Source organism: Mercenaria mercenaria, chromosome 9, assembly GCF_021730395.1.
Source record: "Mercenaria mercenaria strain notata chromosome 9, MADL_Memer_1, whole genome shotgun sequence".
Lineage (NCBI taxonomy): Eukaryota > Metazoa > Mollusca > Bivalvia > Venerida > Veneridae > Mercenaria > Mercenaria mercenaria.
This window is the reverse complement of record NC_069369.1, coordinates 44,739,770-44,767,073: the sequence shown is the minus strand read 5'-3', so window position 1 is coordinate 44,767,073 and position 27,304 is coordinate 44,739,770. Positions and strand designations below refer to the sequence as shown.

The 27,304-nt window shown below is 38.5% G+C and overlaps 1 protein-coding gene across 1 annotated transcript in view; it reads right to left on the bottom strand.

The window, feature by feature from the left end:
* Nucleotides 1–27,304, bottom strand: part of LOC123547002 (nucleolar complex protein 3 homolog) — a 323,445-nt gene that overhangs the window by 233,137 nt on the left and 63,004 nt on the right. Inside the window, exons 6-7 of the mRNA XM_053551318.1 lie at nucleotides 24,014–24,107; nucleotides 7,553–7,629 (exon numbers count right to left, since the gene is read on the bottom strand). Of these exons, the coding sequence (XP_053407293.1) occupies nucleotides 7,553–7,629; nucleotides 24,014–24,107 (171 nt within the window). The remainder of the gene's footprint in view (nucleotides 1–7,552; nucleotides 7,630–24,013; nucleotides 24,108–27,304) is intronic.

Genomic DNA, 27,304 nt, shown 5'->3' with positions numbered 1-27,304 from the left:
GCTAAATGTTGACAGACGACGGACGACAGACGACAGACGACGGACGACGGACGCCGGACATCGAGCGATCAGAAAAACTCACCTGAGCATTGAGCATTGCTCAGGTGAGCTAACAAAAAGACACCGAAAGATACCGAAAGACACCAAAAACCACTATAAAAACATATAAAAATACTTAAATAAAATCAATCAGAGCGTTAAAGAGTGAAATATGTTGGTACTGTTTACATTACAGGTGAGCTAAAAAGATAAAGAGAAAGTGCATCAAAACTTTAACCAAAGTGCGGACGTGGAAGGATGCCGACACAGACGCCGGGTCGAGTAAGATAGCTCTCCATACTTCATATAGTCGAGCTAAAAATCCCTCTATGCATAAAGAAGAAATGCTCCTGACAAAGTCATTCTTGTATCTGACCTTTGGCCTCTAAGTGTGACCTTGACCTTAGACCTAGGGACCTGGTTCTTGCACATGACAGTTCGCTCATCAAAATCCCTCCATGCATGAAGAAGAAATGCTCCGGACAATGTTGTCATTTTTGTATGCTTTGACTTCTCAGTGTGACCTTGACCTTAGACCTAGGGACCTGGTTCTTGTGCATGAAACTCGGTCTCATGATGGTGAACAACTGTGCCAAGTTACATCAAAATCCCTCCATGCATGAAGAAGAAATGCTCCGGACAAAGACATTATTGAATTTGACCTTAGACCTATAAGTGGGACCTTGACACTCCGTCTCACTAAGGTTAACATTCATGCCAAACATAAACAAGATTGCACAATGCATGACAAAGATATGGTCCGAACAAACCAATCCGGACGGACACACGCATGGTGCGAACATACACTGAACAGCCATTTGGACGACTATATCTTTGCATCTGCAAGCAGGGTTGACAAAAAAGTATTAATTTCAATACTGGTAACATTTTATTTTGAAACTGGTGGGAAAATATGAGAAATAGAATGTGTCTGTAGGACACAGGGTGTGCCCCCACTGTTACATTTGTCACAAATAAGGGGCAATAATTCAAATGCTTGCACTCTTAAGGGGGTATAGCCTCAAACATTTTATAACAAGAGTGGCAGAATGTCACAATATATGCCCATCACAGCAAATTTTTTTACACAAGCACCTGTATCTGCAAATGGAATTTTAATTTTGTGGTTGTTTAGTAATTGTAATTCTTTTGTTTTTCTAAGTCCACAAAAAAACTCCTTACAAGGAAGATATACCTTAAAATACACCTAAAATTTGAAAAATATATCTATGTTGTACCACAGAAAAGTGGTCTTGGTTTCTCCCTACGGTCAATTATAAAAAAATTACAATATAAGTTATTTATAGTAACAACTAAGGGAAGTTAATCTAAAAATAAACAAGCGGGCCAAGATGGCTCTAGGTCGCCCTCCTGAGAAACACACCATAACAGTGTAAACATGTCTGGCCTAGTGATTTCATGGAAACAAATATTCTGGCCAATTTTCATAAGGATTGCACCAAAAATGTGGTCTCTTGAGTTTAAACAAGTATTTTACCTGATATGACCAAGTGACCTAGTTTTTGACCCCAGATGACCCTTATTCGTACTCAACCTAGATTTTCATAAAGATCAATTGAAAAATACAGCCTCTATTGCATACAAAAGGTTTTTCTTTGATTTGACCTAGTGACCTAGTTTTTGACCCCCAGATGACCCATATTCGAACTCGACCTAGATTTTATCAAGGCAATTATTCTGATCAAATTTCATGAAGATCAATTGAAAAATACAGCCTCTATCGCATACACAAGGGTTTTCTTTGATTTTACCTAGTGACCTATTTTTTGTCCCCAGATGACCCATATGCAGAACTGACCTAGATTTCGCCAAGGCAATCATTCGGACTAAATCAATGAAGATCAATTGAAAAAAACAGCCTCTATCGCATATACAAGGTTTTTCTTTGATTTGACCTAGTGACCTAGTTTTTGACCCCAGATGACCCATATTCAATCTCGACCTAGATTTCATCAACGCAATCCTTCTGACCAAATTTCATGAAGATCAATTGGAAAATACAGCCTCTATCACATACAAAAGGTTTTTCTTTGATTTGACCTAGTGACCTAGTTTTTAACCCCAGATGACCCATATTCAAACTGGCTCTAGATTTCATCAAGGCAATTTTTCTGACCAAATTTCATGAAGATCAATTGAAAAATACAGCCTCTATCGCATACACATGGATTTTCTTTGATTTGACCTAGTGACCTAGTTTTTGACCCCAGATGACCCATTTTTGAATCTGGCTTAGATTTTATCAAGGTAAATATTCCGACAAAATTTCATGAAGATCAATTGAAAAATACAGCCTCGATCGTATACACAACGATTTACTTTGATTTGACCTAGTGACCTAGTTTTTGACCCAAGATGACCTATTTTCGAACCTGGCCTAGATTTTATCAAGGTAATCATTCTGACCACATATTTAGGAAGATCAAGTGAAAAATACAACCTCTATTGCATACACAAGGTTTTTCTTTGATTTGACCTAGTGACCTACTTTTTGACCCCAGATGACCCAGTTTCAAACTTGGCCTATATTTCATCAAGGTTATCATTCTGAACAAATTTCATGAAGATCAGTTGAAAAATACTGCCTCTATTGCATACACAAGCTAAATGTTGACAGACGACAGACGCCGGACATCGAACGATCACAATAACTAATATCAAGTTAGCTAAAAAAAACAAAAAAAAATTCTAAGTCCACACAAAAATCCTAACTAGATAGAGATATGTCAAAATACACCTCAAAATTGGATGTAACATGCATGTTGTACTACAGAAAAGTGGTCTCGATTTTTCCCTACGACTAGTAATGAAAAAGTTACAATTTAAGCTATTTATAGTAATAACAATGGGTAGTAATTCTAAAGAAGGGACCTGTGCATGACACTCCATCTCATGATAGTCTACAATTCTGCCAAGTTACATCAAAATCCCTCCATGCATGAAGAAGAAATGCTCAGGACAAAGTCATTCTTGTATCTGACCTTGGCCTCTAAGTGTGACCTTGACCTTAGACCTAGGGACCTGGTTCTTGCGCATGACACTCCGTCTCGTGGTGGTGAACATTTGTTCCAAGTTATATCAAAATCCCTCCATGCATGAAGAAGAAATGCTCCGGACAAAGTTTTCATTCTTGTATCCTTTGACCACTAAGTGTGACCTTGACCTTAGACCTAGGGACCTGGTTCTTGCGCATGACACTCTGTCTCATGATGGTGAACAATTGTGCCAAGTTACATCAAATCCCTCCATGCATGAAGAAGATATGCTCCGGACAAAGTCATTCTTGAATTTGACATTTGACCTCTTAAGTGTGACCTTGACCTTAGACCTATGGACCTGGTTCTTGCGCATGACAATTTGAATCAAATCCATTTAGTAATAACTGAAATAGAGTGAAAGTGTATCAAAACTTTAACCTGAAATTCTAAGTGAAATTCTAAGTAAAAAGGGGGGATAATTCATGAAATATTGGAGCAAGAATTATGGCCCTTGTGTCATATATTATGATGTGAGTGATGATGTAGAACAACTTTTTTAAGTCTGAATCAAATCCATTAAGTAATAACTGAGATTTAGTGAAAGTGCATCAAAACTTTAACCTGAAATTCTAAGTAAAAAGGGGGGATAATTCATTAAATATTGGTACCAGAGTTATGGGCCTTTTGTCATATGATGTGGGAGATGATGTGGAACAACTACTTTAAGTTTGAATTAAATCCATTTAGGAATAACTGAGATAGAGAGAAAGTGCATCAAAACTTAAACCTGAAATTTTAAGTAAAAAGGGGGGATAATTTATGAAATATTGGTATGAGAGTTATGGCCCTTGTGCCATATGATGTGGCTGAAGATGAGAAATAACTATTTTAAGTTTAAAACAAATTCATCAAGTAATAACAGAGATAAGGAGAACAAGAGGGTCATTGACCCTAAAGCGCTCACCTGTGTACAAGGCTTCAAGTGTGTTTTTATAAGAACAGAGTTAGGTTTCTTCTGTGTTAGCCTATATTATATACATGTCACACACACTTTTGAACCTAGGGCAATAATATGAACAATTATGGTAGACATCACAAATCTGATATCACACGCCAAATATCAAGGCTCTAGCTATTATTGATTCAGAGAAGAAAAGTGACCACGCGCCCTGGCAGCCATGTTTTTTGACGAATCGGAATAATTTGAACAATCTTGGTTCAGGGTCACTAAAGAATCATTTGTGTAAAATTATTTTAAAATTGGGCTTGCAGTTTCAAACAAGAATATTTTTAAAGTTTCCACTATATACATATAGGGAAAAGTGACCACACCCTATAGCAGCCATGTTTTTTGACGAATCAAAATAATTTGAACAATCTTGGTAGAGGGTCACACAAGGACCATTTGTGTAAAATTATTCTAAAATCAGGCTAGCAGTTTCACACAAGATGATTTTTAAAGTTTCCACTATATACATATGAGCTGCGCCATGAGAAAACTAACATAGTGGCTTTGCGACCAGCATGGATCCAGACCAGCTTGCGCATCTGCGCAGTCTGGTCAGGATCCATGCTGTTCGCTTTCAAAGCCTATTGCAATTAAAGAAACCGTTAGCTGGTCTGGGTCCATGCTGGTCGCAAAGCCACTATGTTGGTTTTCTCATGGCTCGGCTCATTTAGGGAAAAGTGACCACGCCCGCTGGCGGCCATTTTTGTGATGAATCAAAATAATTTGAACAATCTTGGTAGAGGGTCATACAAGGACCATTTGTGTAAAATTATTCTAAAATCGGGCCATTTGTTTCACACAAGAAGAATCTTAAAGTTTCCACTACATACATATGTGGAAAAGTGACCACACCCTCTGGCGGCCATTTTTTTTTAACAATCTTGGTAGAGGATCACACAAGGACCATTTGTGTAAAATTATTTCAAAATCAGGCAAGCAGTTTCACACGAGAAGATTTTTTTAAAGTTTCCACTATATACATATTGGGAAAAGTGACCACGCCCTCTGGTGGCCATGTTTTTTGACAAATCAAAGTAATTTGAACAATCTTGGAAGAGGGTCACAAAAGAACCATTTGTGTAAAATTATTTTAAAATCGGGCTAGCAGTTTCACACTAGAAGATTTTTAAAGTTTCCACTATATACATATAGGGAAAAGTGACCACGCCCTCTGGCGGCCATGTTTCTTGACAAATCGGAATAATTTGAACAATCTTGGTAGAGGGTCACACAAGGACCATTTGTGTAAAATTATTCTAAAATTGGGCCAGCAGTTTCATACAAGAAGAATTTTAAAGTTTCCACTATATACATAATAGGGAAAAATGACCACGCCCTCTGGTGGCCATGTTTTTTGACGAATCAGATTAATTTAAACAACTGGTATAGGGTGACATAAGGACCATTTGTGAAAAATTATTTCAAAATCGGACCATCGGTTTAGGAGAAGATGTCAGTTGAAGATTTTTCTATTTTTAGCTCTAGCTGCCCCTATGTGCAACCAAGCGGAACCGATTGAACAAGTTTGGTAGAGGACCATCCAAAGAACATCCATGCAAAGTTTCATCAAAATCCATTTAGTGGTTATGGAAAAGATGTCTTTTAAACACAATTGTTGATGACGGACAGACGCATGCATGCATGACGGATGCCGGACACAGCGTGATCACAATAGGTCACCATGAGCATTGCTCAGGTGGGCTAATAAAGAGAAAGTGTAAACAAGAGGGTCATGATGACCCTGGATCGCTCACCTGAGTAATATGAGCTGCATGTTTCAAATGTCAAACTGATGATTTTTAGACATTTTTTGGAAGATTTTCCGATATACAATCAAGTAACCCCTGGGGCTGGACAAATTTTATCCCGGGGGTCATGATTTGAACAAAGTTTGTAGAAGTGTACTAGGCAATGTTACATATCAAATATCTAAGATCTAGGCCTTCTGGTTTATTTTTAGCAAATTTATGAAGTTTTCCCTATGTACAATCAAGTAACCACTGGGGCTGGGTCAATTTGACCCTGGGGGGTCAAGATTTGAACAAATTAGAAAATTTTAAAGATTTTTCTATGAAAAATCAAGTGACCCCTGGGGCGGGGTCAATTTTGACCCCGGGGGTAATGATTTGAACAAATTTTGTAGAGGTCCACTAGGCAATGCTACATGTCAAATATCTAAGCTCTAGGCCTTCTGGTTTTTTTTTTTTTTAATTTTTGAAGATTTTCCTATAGAAATCTATGTAAAATCAAGTGACACCTGGGGCGAGGTCAATTTTGACCCCGGGGGTAATGATTTGAACAAATTTTGTAGAGGTCCACTAGGCAATGCTACACGTCAAATATCTAAGCTCTAGGCCTTCTGGTTTATTTTTAGAAATTTTTTGAAGATTTTCCTATGTAAAATCAAGTGACCCCTGGGGCGGGGGTCAATTTTGACCCCGGGGGTAATGATTAGAACAAATTTTGTAGAGGTCTATTAGGCAATGCTACATGTCAAATATCTAAGCTCTAGGCCTTCTGGTTTATTTTTTTTTTAATTTTTGAAGATTTTCCTATAGAAATCTATGTAAAATCAAGTGACACCTGAGGCGGGGTCAATTTTGACCCTGGGGGTAATGATTTGAACAAATTTTGTAGAGGTCCACTAGGCAATGCTACATGTCAAATATCTTAGCTCTAGGCCTTCTGGTTTATTTTTAGAAATTTTTTGAAGATTTTCCTATGTAAAATCAAGTGACCCTTGGGGCGGGGGTCAATTTTGACCCCGGGGGTAATGTTTGAATAAATTTTGTAGAGGTCTATTAGGCAATGCTACATGTCAAATATCTAAGCTCCAGGCCTTCTGGTTTATTTTTTTTTTATTTTTGAAGATTTTCCTATAGAAATCTATGTAAAATCAAGTGACACCTGGGGCAGGGTCAATTTTGACCCCAGGATCAAGATTTGAACAAACTTGGTAGAGGTCCACTAGGCAATGCTTCACACCAAATATCTAAGCTCTAGGGCTTCTGGTTTTTGAGGAGAAGATTTTTTAAGTTTTTCCTTTTAGCGGTTGCCATGGCAACCAGAGTTCTGCATGGAATTCAATTCTTTGAATACTTTTTGTAGAGCTTTACCCAAGGAACATTCCTGTGAAGTTTGGATGAAATTGGCCTAGCGGTTTATGAGGAGATGTCATTTAAAGTAAAAGTTTACGGACGACGCTTGACGGATGACGGACAATGGACGATGGACGCCGGACGGTGAGTGATCAGAATAGCTCACCCTGAGCCTTTGGCTCTGGTTAGCTAAAAGCTTTAAAGACGCCAATGCTGACCTGAGTAGGATAGCTCTCCATATACTTTGTATAGTCGAGCTAAAAACTAAACCAATTCAGGATTTGATGCTGATGCCAGTGCATGGGCGAGCCTAATAGTTCCATCTTTTCTTCCAATAGTCAAGTTTAAAATATTAAATTTGATAATTCATCTTTAAAGATAAATTAACATAAATCATATGTACTTGCCTGTTGAGACTTGAGTGGGACTGAAATCTTCTTTTTCATTTTCTGCTTTATCTTGATACTCTCTTCACCCCTAGTCCCTGAACATAAAGTATTTCAAAACAAGAATTAAAACTAATGACAACAATGCATTTATCCAATCAGCTACTCAGATTACAAAGATTTCATAAATACAAATATTCTGACTAAAATATATAATGATCAGGTAGTAAATGTGGCCTCTTAAGTTTTAACAATGTTTTTTATTATTTGACCTAGTGACCTGGTTTAATACCTAACTAACGTAAACCAGTTTTGAACCTGATCTACAATTTATGGAGACAAACATTCTGACAACAATTTATGATGATCAAGTAGAAATTGTGACCTCTATAGTATTAATACAGTTTTTCTATGATATGACTCGGGCTGTAGATCAACAGGCATGAAAGACAATCTTGGTATAAGACCACTAGATGATGCGTAACATACCAAATATCAAAGCCCTAGGCCCTCTGGTTTTGGACAAAAAGATTTTCAAAGTTTTCTCCTATATAAATCTATATAAACCATGTGACCCCCAGGGTGGGCCATATTTGACCCTAGGGGGATCAATATAAGCTATTTATAGTAGTAACAAAGGGAAGTAATTCTAGAAACAAGGGTGCCTCATGGTGGTAAAAATTTGTGCCAAGTTACATTAAAATCCCTCCATGCATGAAGAAGAAATGCTCCAGACAAAGTCATTCTTGAATCTGACCTTTGACCTCTAAATATGACCTTGACCTTAGAACTAGGGACCTGGTTCTTGCGCATGACAATCCATCGCATGGTGGTGAACATTTGGCCAAGTTACATCAAAATCCTTCCATGCATGAAGAATAAATGTTATGGACAGTCATTCTTGTATCTGACTTTTGGCCTCTTAAGTGTGACCTTGACCTTAGAACTAGGGACCTGATTCTTGCTTAATATTAAAATCCCTTTGTACAGGCTGGACAGGAAAAAAGCCCTTTAGGCCTTTAACTTCTAACCTTTCAGCTAAGGGCCCGTATTTTGCGCATGACACGTTGTCTCATCCAGGGGTATATTTGTGCCAACTGATATTTAAATCCTCTTTTGCATGAAAAAGATATATACCGGACTGGAAAAAAAACCCGTGTGACCTTGACCTTTAAGCTAGGGTTCTGGTTCTGCAGTAATACTGCAATCCCTTGACAGATGACAGAGTTCTGGACCGGACAGAAAACAGACCCTGATCATGCCATGATAACATTTGACTGATAAGTGTGACCTTGACCTTTGAGCTAGGGGTCTGAAAGTTGTACATGACACATCGTCTTATTATGAGGTATATTTGTGCCATGGGGTATAACTGTGCCAACTGATATTTAAATCCTGTTTTGCATGATAAAGATATAGACTGGACAGGAAAAAAACCTGTGTGACCTTGACCTTTGAGCTAGGGGTCCGGGTTATGCGCATGGCATGCCATCTCATCATGGGGAACATTTGTACCAAATAATATTAAAATCCCTTAATGAATGACAGAGTTCTGGACCGGACATGAAACAGACCCTGATCATGCCATGATAACATTTGATTGACAAGTGTGACCCTGACCTTTGAGCTAGGGGTCTGAAAGTTGTACATGACACATCGTCTTATTATGAGGTACATTTGTGCCAAAAAATATTGAAATCCCTTCATGGATGGCAGAGTTATGGCCCTACTGACCTTTGACCTCCAATTGTGACCTTGACCTTTGCGCCAGGGGCCCAGGTTTTGCGCATAACACGTCAACTCATCATGGGGAACATTTGTGCTAGGTAATATGAAAATCCCTTTATAAATGACAGAGTTATGGACCAGACACGAAATTGCGGACGGACAGAATTACGGAATGACTGACAGACGGAAAAGCGCATTCCAACCAGTAGGGGACTAACAAGGCAAATGTTGACAGACCACGCACGACGGACGAAAACGAATGCCAGACAATGACCGGTCACAATAAAACCAGGGTAAGCTAGAGTTATTATTCTTTGAATCTGCACTCCCTATCATTTTATCAATACAGTCAATATTGTGGATGCGACCACGTGTCCTCAACGACCATTTGTCTTTAACGACCACTTTGAATTCCCTCCGAACAATTTTACTATTAAAATATTTGTGCTAAACGACTTTTGTCTAACGCGACCAGCGACCGCTGATTTTCGGCAAAATTGACTGATCTTTTTTTGTTAAGCGACCGCTAAAATTTAACTATGTCCATATTAAATCATCTTTACATCAAACACTGCCGCCGATTAATTATGAGAACGTGTTGACACTTAATTCTCGATTGCAAAAGGTGAGAAATGTAAGTAACATCTGATGGGATCCCGCAATCACTGCATAATTATTAGCGAGAGACCGATATGACCAATCAAATTTATCGTTGTTTTTAAGATCCGCCCATTTTTTCTAAAAATATTTTGACCTTGATAAATAAGGAAACTCGCATATCGTGTTATACATGTTTTTGTACTCAATATTGAAAGCTATCCTTTGTGTAATTGATTGATCTTGAATATGTCTAAACGGAAAGTGTTAACGTTGGATGATAGAGCTCGTGTGTTGGAATTAAGTAAGAACAAAAGTGCTCGTAAAATAGCTGAAGAAATGGGCGTAGGAAAAACCCAGATCCAAAATATTCTGAAACGGAAAGCGGAAGTGTTAGAGGATATTGAAAACAATGTTTCAGGTGACCGTAAACGTGCGAGGAGAGTAACTGTTCACGAGGATGTTAACAATTTGGTATATGAGTGGTTTAAGGAAGTGACTGCTAGGAGATTGCCCGTGTCTGGGCCTATCTTGTGCACTCAAGCTCTTAAGTTCGCGAGTGATCTTGGGGACATTAACTTTAAGGCATCGACGGGATGGCTTGCTTCGTTCTTGAAACGTAATAACATTGTGTTGGGGACAATGTCTAGGGAGAGGGGAGATGTCAATAAAGACACGGTAACTGACTGGAAATCAAAACTCCCAACAGTGTGTGATGGATATGATCCGAAGGACATATTCAATATGGATGAGACTGGTTTGTTCTTCCGAGACACAACAAGGAAATCGTATCATTTCAAAGGTAAGAAAACAAGGCAGTCTGAAAGACAGCTAAATCCCCCGCCACTGCTATGGATAGTGAAAGGGTAAAACCTTTGATTTTAGCTGTGACCTTGACCTTGAACTGACATGGCTGACTCATGAATTCTGCACAACGTCTTGGTGAGGTGATCATTTGACCAAAGTTTCATGAAAATCCTTCAAGGGGTTTAGGAGATACAGAGCTGAAACCTTTGACCTTCAGTTGTGACCTTGACCTTGAGTTGACATGGCTGGCTCATGAGTTCTTGATGAGGTGATCATTTGACCCAAGTTTGATGAAAATCCTTCAAGGGGTTAAGGAGATACAGAGTGGACACCAAATGGAAGGCTCAAACCTTCGACCCTTAGTTGTGACCTTGACCTTGAGCTGGCATGGTTGACTCATAATTTCTGCACATCGTTCTGATGAGGTAATCATTTGACCCAAGTTTTATAAAATTCCTTCAAGGGGTTTAGGAGATATAGAGCGGACACGAAATGGAAGGCTCAAACCTTTGACCTTCAGTTGTGACCTTGACCTTGAGCCGACATGGCTGACTCATAAGTTCTGCACATCGCCTTGATGAGGTGATCGTTTGACCAAAGTTTGATGAAAATCCTTCAAGGGGTTTAGGAGATATAGAGCAGACAACAAATGGAAGGTTCAAACCTTTGACCCTAAGTTGTGACCTTAACCTTGAGCCGGCATGACTGACTCATGGGTTCTGCACATCGTCTTGATGAGGTGATCATTTGACCCAAGTTTTATAAAATTCCTTCAAGGGGTTTAAGAGATATAGAGCGGACACAAAATGGAAGGCTCAAACCTTTGACCTTGAGTTGTGACCTTGACCTTGAGCCAGCATGGCTGACTCATGGGTTCTGCACATCGTCTTGATGAGGTGATCATTTGACCCAAGTTTTATAAAATTCCTTCAAGGGGTTTAGGAGATACAGAGCGGACACAAAATGGCAGGCTCAAACCTTTGACCTTGAGTTGTGACCTTGACCTTGAACCGACAAGGCTGACTCATGGGTTCTGCACATTGTCTTGATGAGGTGATCATTTGACCCAAGTTTCATGAAAATCCTTCAAGGGATTTAGGAGATATGGACCGGACACGATTTTGTTACGGACGGAAGGACGGAAAGACGGACGGAAAGACGGAAGGACGGACGGACGGAAGGACGGACGCAGACCATTCCTATAATCCCTCCGCCATGGCGGGGGATTAAAAAACACTCACCAATCGTTTAGGAAATACAAATGGTTTGTCTGCAAATTTATGCATTTATCGAAATAATATCATTTAAAATAATACCTTGACATAGATACGAAAATGTACGAGGTCACTGCTTCTCTGACGTACCTTGTGGGCGAATAAAAGTAAAAATTCATTTTATTGAGCATGTCAATAGAATGTTGTAAACATTCTTTCTACTGTATTTTCTGATAAAAAAAATGTTCAGTCTGGTAAATATTTAGGCCTTGCCTGTCCAAATGTCATGCCAGTCTCACCTACACTTGAGATGTCTAGTTGCCATTAATATTTTTAATCTCATTCATATTTTTAATCTCACAATTCTTCTTATAGACTAAAGCTATTTTTTCATTTTATAGATTCAGAACTGGTTGGTGGAAAACGCTCTAAGGAACGCATTACTGTTTCGCTATGTGCTTCTATGACCGGGGAGAAGCTCAAACCACTAGTGATTGGTAAAGCTGCACGTCCGAGATGCTTCAGCAAAATAGATCCGGAAAAACTACCTGTGACCTACAGAAACAACAAAAAAGCGTGGATGACCGGTGAACTCATGACAGAATGGCTAAGGACGGTTGACAAACAAATGAAGAAACAACGCAGGAACATCTTGTTATTCTTGGACAACGCGCCTGCACATCCGGACTTGAAACTTAACAGTGTTAAACTTGTCTTCTTGCCACCTAATACAACTGCTCTTTCGCAGCCAATGGAACAGGGTATCATTCAGGCTCTTAAGTTGAAGTTCAGGAATCGTCAGCTCTCGTACATTGTGTCACAAATGGAACGTACGGATAAAGTTGGTTCACAAGTGTTAAAGGAAATTTCCATTCTAGATGCTATTTACTGGATTAACGGTTCGTGGAAGGAGGTGACTCCAACCACAATTCAGAAGTGTTTCGCAAAGTGTGGATTTGATCAGGTGAAAGTGATCTTGTTGTTAATGAATGTGATAGTGATGATGATAGTGATGATGATGATGATGAAGTGCCCTTAGCTGTCTTAAGAATGTCTCATGAGTTGTTCGGGTGTGAATACCACGAATTGGTAGATTTAGATAAATCTGTTCCGACTTGCGACGAGAATAATTCCATTGTTGACTGGGATAAGAATGCAGGTGATATCTTAATTGAACTGCAGTCAAGCAAAGATGTTTGTGATAATGATGAGTGTGATGATGGTGTTGACTCAGACAGACCTGAAACTGTGAGCACAATGTCTGAGACTAGTGATATGCTTGATAAACTGAAAATGTTTGCTCTCAGTAAAGGACAGGATAAGTGGCTTGATAACATTATGGATTTGCAAGACATGTTTGTAAGTTGCCGTGCAGAGACTCAATGTAAGCAGACTAGAATTCATGAGTTTTTTTAAAGAAAATAAAAACTTGGAACTGACATAACTTACAGGCAATTGCAAGTTTGAAATTCAACTTCATATGACATGAAAACTGTTGTGTAATGTAATGAAATCATTTTAGATAGAAAATGGTGAAATTCAGTTGATTTTATCACACACTTTATTACACTTCAAAGTTTTATTGATGTATGTAATTATGTAATGTAATGAAATCATTTTAGATGGAAAATGGTGATTTTATCACACACTTTATTACACTTCAAAGTTTTATTGATGTATGTAATTATGTAATGTAATGAAATCATTTTAGATAGAAAATGGTGAAATTCAGTTGATTTTATCACACACTTTATTACACTTCAAAGTTTTATTGATGTATGTAATTATGTCATGCATATGTTAATATTTCTTTTGAAACACTTGCATAAAATGAAGAAAATTTTAAACTATTAAACTGATATTAATAACATGTTTTTTATCTGCATCCTTACCCAATGTGTCTCTTACATACACCACGTGAAAACTGAGTGACAACTTAAGTCCAATATATTATGCCCAATTTCCGTACTTTGTCTTAAGAGACCGTTGTCTTAAGAGACCACATTTTGCCTGTCCCTTGGGTGGTCTCTTAACACAAGATTGACTGTATATAAAGCATTAAGTTAATCCCTCATACAGTTTTCAAGTTATGCTGTGGACAAGCTTTTTTCACATAAGGGGAGATCATTCAACAAGAGCTGTCACAGGAGACAGCGTGCTTGATTATTTCAATGCTGGATAGTAAAATTGGAAGCTGGAGCTGTCACTGGAGTGTTTAATGACTCAAATCTGAATGAAGATATTGGACAATAGCTTAAGTCTCAAAAAATTAAATCAGTATAAAAGGAACATTACTCATGGAAAACTTCCGCAAAAGTAATGCACCATGTGTCATATCATGCAGCTAATAATTCTGAACAACTATTTTAAGTTTTAATCAAATCTATTTAGTAATACTGGAGATACAGCAGAAGTGCATCGCAACTTGAACTGGAAATTCTATTAGTAAAAAGAGGGCATAACTCAGAACGTACTGCTGCCGGCATTATCGAACTTGAGTTGTATGATGCGAGTGATGATGTGGAACAACCATTTTAAGTTTGATTAAATCCATTTAGTAACAGCAGAGATATAACAAGAGGGTCATGATGACCCTGGATCGCTCATCTGAGTAATATGAGCTACATGTTTCAAATGACTAACTGATGATAAAGTATTAAGAAAGTCAATAGGTCACATTCATGGTCAATGAAATTCAGTTTTACGATTTAGTGCAAAACTGTGTATGTCATCAAAATTTCAAGGCTTTATCTTAAAAAACAAGAAAGTAGGTCAGTAGGTCAAGGTCACAGTCAAGTGACATCATATTACTTGGGGTCATCAGGTAATTATAATTAAACAGTCTTGGAAATAGGATCAGATGATTTTTTAAGTATTTTTCCTATATAACTCACATAATAACTAAGACATAGTGACCACAGGGCGGGGCCTCTTTTAACCCCAGGGGCATAATTTGAAAAATTTTGGTAGAGGACTGCTAGACAATGCATCATACCAAATATCAAAAGCCTAGGTCCTATGGTTTCAGACAAGAAGATTTTTAAAGCTTTTTCCTATATAAGTCTATATAAAACTTGGGACCCCAGGGCAGGGCCTCTTTTCACCCAAGGGGTACAATTTGAACAATTTTGGTTGAGGACCATAAAACAATGCTACAAACCAAATATCAAAGGTCTAAGTGTTGTGGTTTCAGACAAGGCAGCCATGGTTTTTGACAAATTGGAAAAATTTGAACAATCTTGGTAGAGGTCAAACAAGAACCATTTGTGCAAAATTATTTTAAAATCGGGCCAGCAGTTTCACAAAAAAAAAGATTTTTAAAGTTTCCACTATATACATATAGGGAAAAGTGACAACACCCTCTGGCGGCCATGATTTTTGTCGAATCAAAATAATTTGATCAATCTTGTGACCATTTGTGTAAAATTATTTTACAATAGGGCCAGCAGTTTCACACAAGAAGATTTTTAAAGTTTCAACTATATACATATAGGGAAAAGTGACCACGCCCTCTGGCGGCCATATTTTTTGACTAATCCATATAATTTTAATAATCTTGGTAGAGGGTCACACAAGGACCATTTGTGTAAAATTATTATAAAATCGGGCCAGCAGTTTCACACCAGAAGATTTTTAAAGTTTCCACTATATACACAGATTTTTAAAGTTTCCTCTATATACATTATAAGGAAAAGTGACCACGCCCTCTGGCGGCCATGTTTTTTGACGAATCGATATAATTTGAACAATCTTGGTAGAGGGTAGCATAAGGACCATTTCTGTGAAATAATTTCAAAATCGGACCATTGGTTTAGGAGGAGATGTCGTTTGAAGTTTTTTCTATTTTTAGCTCTGGCAGCCCCTGTTCAACCAAGCAGAACGGTTTGAACAATTTTGGTAGAGGACAACCCAAGGAACATCATGGCCAAGTTTCATCAAAATCCATTTAGTGGTTTTGGAGGAGATGTCCTTTAAACACTCAATACCTAACGATGATTACTTCGTGCTCAGGTAAGCTAAAAACTGCTAAGTCAAAAAAGGGGCACAGTTTTGTAAAAATGCAAAGTAGAGTTATGGAACCTGTATACTGCATGTCAGATCATGACAGTGAACAAGTGTGCAAAGTTTAAATCCATTCCTATTAGTGGGTACTGAGATACAAGCTTACATACAAAGACTTAACCATAAAGACTTAACCATAAACAGCTAAGTCGAAAAAGGGAAATAATTTTGTAAAAACGCAAAGTAGAGTTATGGAACCTGTGCAATGTAAGTCAGTTTATCACGGTGAATAAGTGTGTGCAGTTTCAATCCATTCCCATTAGTGGTTACTGAGATACCAGTTTACATACAGAAACCTAACCAAATCGGGACGCGGATGCCAACGCTGACACAGACGCAGATGCGGACGCATGGGTGAGTCCATTAGCGCTACCTATTCTTTGAATAGTTGAGCTGAACAGCAGATTTTCAGTAATTCAAGGGCCATAATTCCAAAGTACCTGGGCCAATAAATTGGCTAGTTATCAAACTTGGCCAAGGACTTATGATCAAAACACATCTTTTTCAAGTTTGGTGAACATTGGATGAGAAATGTTCGACTTAGAGCGCGGACAAGAGTAACAAGAGCTGTCACAGGAGACAGCGCACTCAACTATTTCAATGCCGGATTTTAAAAATGGGCACATCTGAGGAAAATGGAGCAGTCACTGGAGTGTTTAATGACTCTCATATGGATAGAGGTATTGGACAATAACTTATGTTTGTTTCAAAAGAGTTAAGTTTTGTTTGTTTGTTTTGGGTTTAACGCCGTTTTTTCAACAGTATTTCAGTCATGTAACGGCGGGCAATTAACCTAACCAGTATTCCTGGATTCTGAACCAGTACAAACCTGTTCTCCACAAGTAACTGCCAACTTCCCCACATGATTAATCAGAGGTGGAGGACTAATGATTTCAGACACAATGTCGTTTATCAAATAGTCACGGAGAACATACGCCCCGCCCGAGGATCGAACTCGCGACCCCGAGATCCGTAGACCAACCCTCTTACCTACTGAGCTAAGCGGGCGGGCTAAAGAATTAAGTAATAAGAGAGATAAAGATAAAGTTATCAAAACATTAAATAAGTATAACTCTAAGCAAAAATGGGGCATAATTCATGAAATATTCGTGCAAGAGTTATGCAACTTGTGTCATATGATGTGGGTGATGATGTGTAACTACTTTCAGTTTGAATTAAATTTAGTAATAACTGAGATAGAGTGAAAGTGTACCAAAACATTAATCTGAAAATCTATGTCAAAAGGGGAGAGAATTCAAGAAATACTGTGCTAGAGTTAGGGTCCTTGTGTTATATGATGTGAATGATGATGCTGAGCAACTATTTAAAGTTTGAATAAAATCCTCTCTGTAATAAGAGAGATTTATTGAAAATGCATCAAAATTAACCTTAAATTCTAAGTAAAAGAGGGCATTATTCATAAAAATTGGTGCCAGAGTTATGGACCTTGTGTCATATGATGTGATAAGGAGGAACAACTATTTTTAATTTGAATCAAATCCATTTAGTAATAACTGAGAAAAGAATGAAACTACACAAAAACATTTAAGTGAAATTCTATGTAAAATGGGAGATAATTCATGAAATATTGGTGCAAGAGTTATGGTCCTTGTGTCATATGATATGAGTGATGATATGGAACAATTATTTTAAGTTTGAATAATTTAAAAATCCATTTAGTAACTAGAAGATGCTTTTGTAAAAAAGAGGGTTATTGACCCTAAAGCGCTCACCTGTGTACAAGGTTTCAAGTGTGTTTGTGTAACATACTGGTACAAGTACAAAGTAAGGTTTTTTCTATTTTAGCCTAATAAAAGGTCACACACATTTTTGAACTTAGGGCAATAATTTGAACAATTATGGTAGGCAGTACAACTCTGATATCACATGCCAAATATCAAGACTCTAACTATTATTGATTCAGAGAAGAAGATTTTCAAAGTTTCTTATATATAAGCCTACAGTAAGTACATGTCACAAACAGGGGCATGGACGTTTTTTTACCTTAGAGCAATACTTTGGACAATTATTGTAGAGAGTCACACCCTTATATCACATGCCAAATATCAAAGCTCTAGAGGAAAAGATTTTTAAAGTCTGATAGCTGAAAACCTATTTCTAACCAAAAAGACCCATATGCTCAATGAACCAGAACCATTTGAACAACTTTAAAAGAAGGTACCCAGAGATCATTTGTGTAAAGTAACCACGCCCTCTGACGCCTATGTTTTATGACGAATCAAAATGATTTGAACAATCTTGGTAGAGAGTCACACAAGGACCATTTGTGTAAAATTATTTTAAAATCGGGCCAGCAATTTCACACAAGATTTTTAAAATTTCTATTATATACATATAGAGAAAGGTGACCTCGCCCCCTGGCAGCCATACTTTTTGACGAATCGGTATAATTTCAAGAGTCTTGGTAAAGGGTCACACATGGACCATTTGTGTAAAATTATTTTACAATAGGACCAGCAATTTCACACGAGGAGATTTTTTTAATTTCCACTATATACATATAGGGAAAAGTGACCACACCCTCTGGCGGCCATATTTTTTGATGAATCAAAATAATTTGAACAATCTTGGTAGAGGGTCACTCAAGGACCATTTTTTAAAATTATTTTAAAATTGGGCTAGCAGTTTCACACAAGAAGATTTTTAAAGTTTCCACTATATACATGTTTTTTGATGAATCGGAATAATTTGATCAATCTTGGTAGAGGTTGACATAAGGACCATTTGTGTGAAATTATTTTAAAACTGGACCATCGGTTTAGAAGGAGATGTCATTTAAGTTTTTTCTATTTTTAGCTCTGGCAGCCCTTATGTGCAACCAAGCAGAACAGTTTGAACAATTTTGGTAGAAGACCACACAAGGAACATAATGGCCAAGTTTCTTCAAAATCCATTCAGTGGTTTTGGAGGAGAGGTCGTTTAAACACAATTGTTGATGACGGACAGATGACTTGATGGACAGATGCATGCACGACGGACCTCGGACGCAGCTTGATCACAATACCTCACCATGAGCACTTTGTGCTCAGGTGAGCTAAAAAGCGCATGTCTCCCCCAATGCATAGTCGTATATGCAAGAAATCAATAGGGGACAAGAGCGAAAGTCAAAGAGACACTGATGGTTGGCTGCAATAGGGATCACCTATTTGGCATGTCCAATCATCCCACTAAGTTTCAACATTCTGGGCATAGTGGTTCTCAAGTTATAAATTGGTTGATAGGGGGCCACCCAAGGATCATTTCTGTGAAATTTAGTGAAAATCTGCCCAGTGGTTTTGAAGAAGAAGATTTTTGAAATTTACAATATGGGAAAATAAGCTCCGGCCCCCTGGCAGCCATGTTTTTTACCAAAACAGAATGGCTTAGGCAATTTTGGTAGAGGATCATCTAGAGATCATTTCTACAAAATATTTTTGAAATCCTGCTAACAGTTTCTGACAAGAAGATTTTTAAAGATTTTCCTTTCGGTTGCCGTGGCAACCAAAGTTCTGCATGAATTTCAATTCCTTGGGCAATTTTGAAAGGGGGCACCCAAGGATCATTCCTGTGAAGTTTGGTGTAAATCTGCCCAGTGGTTTTGAAGAAGAAGGTTTTTTAGAAATTGTTAACACACGACGGACGACGGACATCGAGCGGTCACAAAAGTCCCTTAATGAATGACATAGTTATGGACCAGACACAAAACAGACCCTGTTCATGCCATGTATTGTATTGTATTGTATTATAGGTAACTTCCGCCTCTTGTATAGGCGCACCGTCCAGAGAGGTATTCTCCTTTTTATATGAACTGTGCTTCACTAAGTGCTATTAATTACAAGTGCAAACTAGGTGTATATATACAAGTGTCTGATAGGTGCAGACTAGTTGAAGAGACAGATATTCAGATACAAGGGAATCCTGGTTGGATGGGAAACACTGAAAAGCATTTCTGAAAATTCCTGAGGCATCTGTCGGGGATCAAACTTTGGACCTCTGGATTGGAAAGCCAGCGTGCAAACCACTGAGCTAATCCATCCACCATGTTAACATTTGACTGCTAAGTGTGACCTTGACCTTTGAGCTAGAGGTCTGAAAGTTCTGCATGACACATCGTCTTATTATGAGGTACATTTGTGCCAAGTAATATTAAAATCCCTTCATGGATGGCAGAGTTATGGACCGGACAGGAAAAAAGCTCTGTTGACCTTTGACCTCCAATTGTGACCTTGACCTCTGAGCTAGGGGTCAGGGTTTTGCGCATGACACGTCGTCACATCATGGGGAACATTTGTGCCAAGCCTTTCATAGATGACAGAGTTATGGACCGGACACGAAATTGCGGACTGACAGACAGACGGACGGAAAGGCACATTCCTATAGTCCCCGAAACTGGTTTTCAACCAATAGAGGAATAACTAGAGCTATCACTAAAGGTGATGAATGTACCCCCCGCATGCACTGACACAGTACACTGCAATTTGACGCACACAAGATTGCATAATTATGTGGACTTATGTATATAGAATGTATGTATACAGTATAGTAACAAAAAACAAAGTCCCATAACTATGCAGAATATTTATCTAAAAGAATGTAACATGCACCATGCACAACTAGGGTTGGTACTGATCACTTGTGTGAAGTTTCATTAAATTGTGTGTAAGGGTTTGGTAGATTAGACACGCACAAGATTGCATATGCAGACTGTATGTACATAGTACGTTAACAAGAAACAAAGTCCCATAACTCTGCAATTTTTGTCACTGAAAGAACCTAACATGCCCCATGCACAACTACTGTTGTCACTGATCACTTGTGTGAAGTTTCATTAAATTGTGTCAAGGGGATGAGGAGAGATGGTGCGCACAAGATTGTGACTATGTATATAGTATAGTAACAAAAAAAACAAAGTCCCATAACTCTGCAAATTTTTTTTCTGAAAGAACCTAACATGCCCCATGCACAACTACTGTTGTTACTGATCACTTGTGTGAAGTTTCATTAAATTGTGTCAAGGGGATGAGGAGTGATGGTGCGCACAAGATTGTGTCTATGTATATATAGTATAGTAACAAAAAAACAAAGTCCCATAACTCTGCAATTTTTTTCTAAAAGAACCTAACATGCCCCATGCACAACTACTGTTGGTACTGATCACTTGTGTGAAGTTTCATTAAATTGTGTCAAGGGGATGAGGAGAGATGGTGCGCACAAGATTGTGTCTATGTATATAGTATAGTAACAAAAAAACAAAGTCCCATAACTCCGCAAATTTTTTTTCTAAAAGAATCTAACATGCCCCATGCACAACTACTGTTGGTACTGATCACTTGTGTGAAGTTTCATTAAATTCTGTCAAGGGGATAAGGAGAGATGGTGCGCACAAGATTGCGTCTACGGACAGACGGACAGACAGACAGACAGACAACCTGAAACCAGTATACCCCCCCTTACAACTTTGTTGTCGGGGGGTACAATAATTCTAACATAGGAGTAGAAGTTTAAGAACAGATATTGTTTCAAGATTTTCTATTTTTAGTTCAGGCAGCCCATATGTGTAACCAAGTGGAACAGTTTGACCAACTTTGGAAGAAGACCATTCAAGTAACAAGGCCAAGTTTTATCAACTACCACCTCATCACCTCATGGTTTCAGGAGATGTTGTTAGAAGTGTGGAAGGACGGAAGACTGATGGAGAGTTATCACTATAGTTCACCCAGACCCTTTTATGATGGGGGTAAGCTAATAAAAATTTAACACTAGATGCCCACGGGCAACATGTCGAGCCCGCCAGTTGTCAAAAGGACTGAGAGTTGCACATGACACTCCTTGTCTCATTGAGGCAAACATTTATGCCAAATAAAAAAGAGATTGCAAAAAGTTACAATATAAGTTATTTAAAGTAACAACAAAGGGATGTAAATCTTAAAAAAAAAAAAATAATAAAAAAAAAATTCTAAGTCCACACAAAAATCCTCACCAGTAGAGATAGGTCAAAATACACCTGAAAATTGGATATTGGATGTAACATGCATGTTGTACTACAGAAAAGTGGTCTTGGTTTTTCCCTACGACCAGTATTAAAAAAGTTACAAATATAAGCTATTTTATAGTAACAACAAAGGGAAGTAATTCTAGGATCTTGCGCATGACACTTCATCTCATGATGATAAACAATTGTGCCAAGTTATATCAAAATCCCTCTAAGCATCAAAAAGAAATGCTTCAGACAAAGTCATTCTTGTATCTGACTTTTGACCTCTAAGTGTGACCTTGACCTTAGACCTAGGGACCTGGTTCTTGCGCACGACACTCTCATGAAGGTGAACATTTGTGCGAAGTTACATCAAAATCCCTCCATGCATGAAGAAGAAATGCTCCGGACAAAGCTGTTATTCTTGTATACTTTGACCTCTTAAGTGTGACCTTGACCTTAGACCTAGGGACTGGTTCTTGTGCATGACACTCCATCTCATGATGGTGAACAATTGTGCCAAGTTACATCAAAATCCCTCCAAGCATGAAGACGAAATGCTCCGGACAAAGATATTTTTGAATTTGACCTTTGACCTGTGTGACCTTGACCTTTGAGATAGGAACCTGGGGTTTGCGCATGACACTCCGTCTCACTGAGGTTAACATTCATACCAAATGTAAACAAGATTGCTCCATGCATGTCAAAGTTATGATCTGGACAAACAAATCCGGACGGATGCACGCACGCACGCACATACACCGAACAGCCATTTGGACAACTATGTCTTCACTTCCGCAAGCGGGCTCGACAAAAATGGGGACACAGACACTGACAAATAGCTAAGTCAAACGGCACTAACTATTCTTCAAATTGTCAAGCTAACAAGAGCTGTCTCCATAGGATGACACATGCCCCCGATGGCACTTTTAATGAATAGTTATGGCCGATGTTAGAGTTTAGGACCTTTGACCTATGGACCTGGGTCTTGCGCGCGACACGTCGTCTTACTGTGGTACACATTCATGCCAAGTTATTTGAAAATCCATCCATGGATGACAAAGATATGGACCGGACACGCCCATCAATGCACTATCCTTTAACGTCTAAGTGTGACCTTGACCTTTGAGCTACGGACCTGGGTCTTGCGCGCGACACGTCGTCTTACTGTGGTACACATTCATGCCAAGTTATTTGAAAATCCATCCATGGATGACAAAGATATGGACCGGACACGCCCATCAATGCACTATCCTTTAACGTCTAAGTGTGACCTTGACCTTTGAGCTACGGACCTGGGTCTTGCGCGTGACACGTCGTCTTACTGTGGTACACATTCATGCCAAGTTATTTGAAAATCCATCCATCGATGACAAAGATATGGACCGGACACGCCCATCAATGCACTATCCTTTAACGTCTTAGTGTGACCTTGACCTTTGAGCTACGGACCTGGGTCTTGCGCGCGACACGTCGTCTTACTGTGGTACACATTCACGCCAAGTTATTTGAAAATCCATCCATCGATGACAAAGATATGGACCGGACACGCCCATCAATGCACTATCCTTTAATGTCTAAGTGTGACCTTGACCTTTGAGCTACGGACCTGGGTCTTGCTCGCGACACGTCGTCTTACTGTGGTACACATTCATGCCAAGTTATTTGAAAATCCATCCATCGATGACAAAGATATGGACCGGACACGAAAATTGCGGACAGACTGACAGACCGACAGACCGACGGACCGACAGACCGACAGACGGTTCAAAAACTATATGCCTCCCTTCGGGGGCATAAAAACGTCTATGAAATAAAAATATGTTAACCATCACAAACATTTTTCAGTGTTCAGCAAAACCACAACATTAGGAACTCCATTCCAATTATAACAAAACCAAGACATTAACTGTAATCAAACTGATACTGTCCCTTCCTCCTTTACCTTGTAACGTCCCTGTGTGATTTCAAACATCCTTAATCAACAGAAGAGAGGTCAGGTAGTCAGAAGTATTGCTATTTAAAAATGTAATGCCATGCATTTTACTTTGCCAGAATAAGTCTTCAAGACAACTAAATATAGGTTAACATCTCATATACCTTTTGCTGTTTTATCAAGAAAATCCAGGTAGTCTTTATAACACCTAACCAAGCCCAATTCATGGTCAAGCACAGCCTTTGTTTCTTTCTTCATCTGAAAAGCAAGACATGTCACTGTCATAATGACTCCACTTACACACATATAGTTTGAAGGTACTTGATTTTGATTTTCACTACCTGAAATCTATCACCTAATATTGCAGATTGGGTAATATAACAAACTATAACAAACTAGAAATGTGTCCATGCGACACAGATGCCCCCACTACATGACAAAGGACACCTGCACATGCTGACCAACATTCCTGTAAACTTTGGTGACTCTAGGTCAAATACTTTTGGAGCTACGTGCGACACAACATTAAAATGACCAATTTTTAACTAAGTCAGGGGCCATAACTCCTACACGACTGCAAGAATTTGGACGCGAAACCCCAGGTGCACAACTGCACATGCTGACCAACATTCCTGTAAATTTTGGTGACTCTAGGTCAAATACTTTTGGAGCTACGCGCGACACAACATTAAAATGACCAATTTTTAACTAAGTCAGAGGCCATAACTCCTACATGACTGAATGAATCCAGACGCAAAACCCCAGGTGCACAACTGCACATGCTGACCAACATTCCTGTAAACTTTGCTGACTCTAGGTCAAATACTTTTGGAGCTACGCGCGACACAACATTAAAATGACCAATTTTTTACTAAGTCAGGGGCCACAACTCCTACACGACTGAATGAATCCGGACGCAAAACCCCAGGTGCACAACTACAAATGCTGACCAACATTCCTGTGAAGTTTTGTGACGCTACGTCAAATACTTTTGGAGCTATGCGCGACACAACATTCTCGGAAAGACGGACGGACGGATGGACAGACAAGGGCAAATCTATATGCCCCCACAAAAGTGGGGGCATAAAAATTACCAGTGTATATAGGTGATGCTAAAACTATCAGTGTATATAAGTGATGTTAAAATTACCAGCATATATAAGTGATGCTAAAACATGTTAAAATTACCAGTGTATATATAGTGATGTTAAAATGAAGTGTATATACCTGATGCTAAAATTACCAGTGTATATGACTGATATTAAAATTATCAGTGTATATAAGTGATGTTTAACCCTTACCCTGCTAAATTTCTATAATAAACTTGTCCATTTCTCAATTAGGATAGTACCATTACTTGTTTAAAGGGGTGCTTACCAAAAAGGATACTGACTGAATGTCGAACAGTGCAGATCTTGATCAGACTGCATGGATGTGCAGGCTGATCATGATTTACACTGGTCACAAAGGCAGAACCAATCATGTCCAGCAAGATAAGGGTTAAATGACACAAGTATATAAGTGATGTTAAAATTACCAGAGTACAAAAGTGATATTAAAAATTACCAGTATATATAAGTGATGTTATCATTACAAGTGTTAAAATTACCTGAGTATGTAAGTCATATTAAAACAAGAATTTGTAACAGAGATACCAACATCCCCTGCCTAGGGGCATTTTTCACAAAACACATTGCACGCCAATACAAAATGTTCTAAGTAATAGGGCAACATACTAACAATGTACATAAGTCATAAATATATATCATATAATTCATGAAGACATTATGAAGTTTGAAAATGTCTTGAAATCTACCGTACATAATCGCTTATAAGACGCATTTTTAGGAGTCATATTTCCAGTCCAAAGAGTGGGACGCGTCTTATATGTGCGTACTACAAGGAAATTTAAAGAAAATCTTAAAAAATCTTCAATTTACAGCTCAGTACATCTTTATTTCTGTCACTGCAAACCGCTACTTTTGTTTTTTGGCAGCCATTTGCATAACAATGATAAAATATGAAACGGCACGTACCGTATTTCGGCCCGCTATAAAAATCGATATTAATTTACTTTACGATTCAGAAGTATATTTTTTTATAAATGTATTTTTTTCCCTTTTAAAACATCAGAATATATTGGCTTTAAATTAACTTGTAAACTGAACATAGAAATATTTTCACAGCCCGAAAATAATTAATAGTTAATTGGTGCCAATTACAGAGAACTGTTTTCGGGTGTTGATTGTTAAAAAACACTCGTTATGAAATATTTGATGCTTCAAATCCGCAATCTTCAAAGACTGGCCAACGGAAATTATTTTGGACTAATCTTCTTGCCAAATGATGGGCATGTAGAGATGCCTAGCTACTCGAAACTCAAACACAACTGGGTAATATATCGATGTGGGCATACCTGTATTTGACTGGCAGATGTCAAGCTATGACTGATTGACACGTGTCATCATTTGACAACCCAGCAATAAAATCAGCGATATTATTTCGACCGATTTGTAGACGTAATTTCGCCGTTTCCTAGGAGCTAAAATGTATTTTATTACATACAAAAAAGGATTTACATTTTATTAAACAAGTCTGCAAAGTATTGAATAATCTTAGTGAATAACGCCAACCTTTTCTAGACGTATTTTCGCCGATTCTTGGTTATTCATATGCATTTTATTATACACTCGAAACCCGTTATAACGCTACTCGATATACCGCGGTATTCGTTATAACGTGGTAGGCTCTTGGCTCCGGACTTTTCGGGGGTAAAAAAAAAAAAAATGAGTCAGCGTTAAAACTGCATGCACCTGTATACTTTGTACTACTACTTTAACACCTTTGCCATGACACATGTGAAAAAAATCAATAATTGTCTGCTAGCTTACTTGTTTGCGTATCGCCTTTGTTAAAGTTTGAATACATGTAGACATGTGACAATTAGGCAATCAGTACCGTGTCAAAATTAGATTGTTTGCATAACAGGCATGTAACATTTGTCAGTCAACTATGAAACCGTTTAAGTTTGCACCAATTAAGCGGATGACATGATCACTTGAGTGAATAAACAAGAGCTGTCACTAATGGTGACAAATGCCCCCGCAGCACCTTGACCTTCGACCTGGTGACCTTGACCTTTGACCTTGTGACCAAAGTCAGTAAGGGTCTTGTACTCAATAAGTACTATCAGCATGTGAAGTTTGAAGGTCCTGGGTGCAGTGGTTCGCAAGTCAAAGGCCTTCATGCAAAAAGTTAACGTTGGCCCCTGTGACCTTGACCTTTGACCTGGTGACCCCAAAGTCAGTAGGGGCCGTGTACTCAATAAGTACTATCAGCATGTGAAGTTTGAAGGTCCTATGCGCAGCAGTTCGCGAGTAAAGTGCCTTCATGCAAAAAGTTAACGTTGGTCCCTGTGACCTTGACCTTTGACCCGGTGACCCAAATGTCAGTAG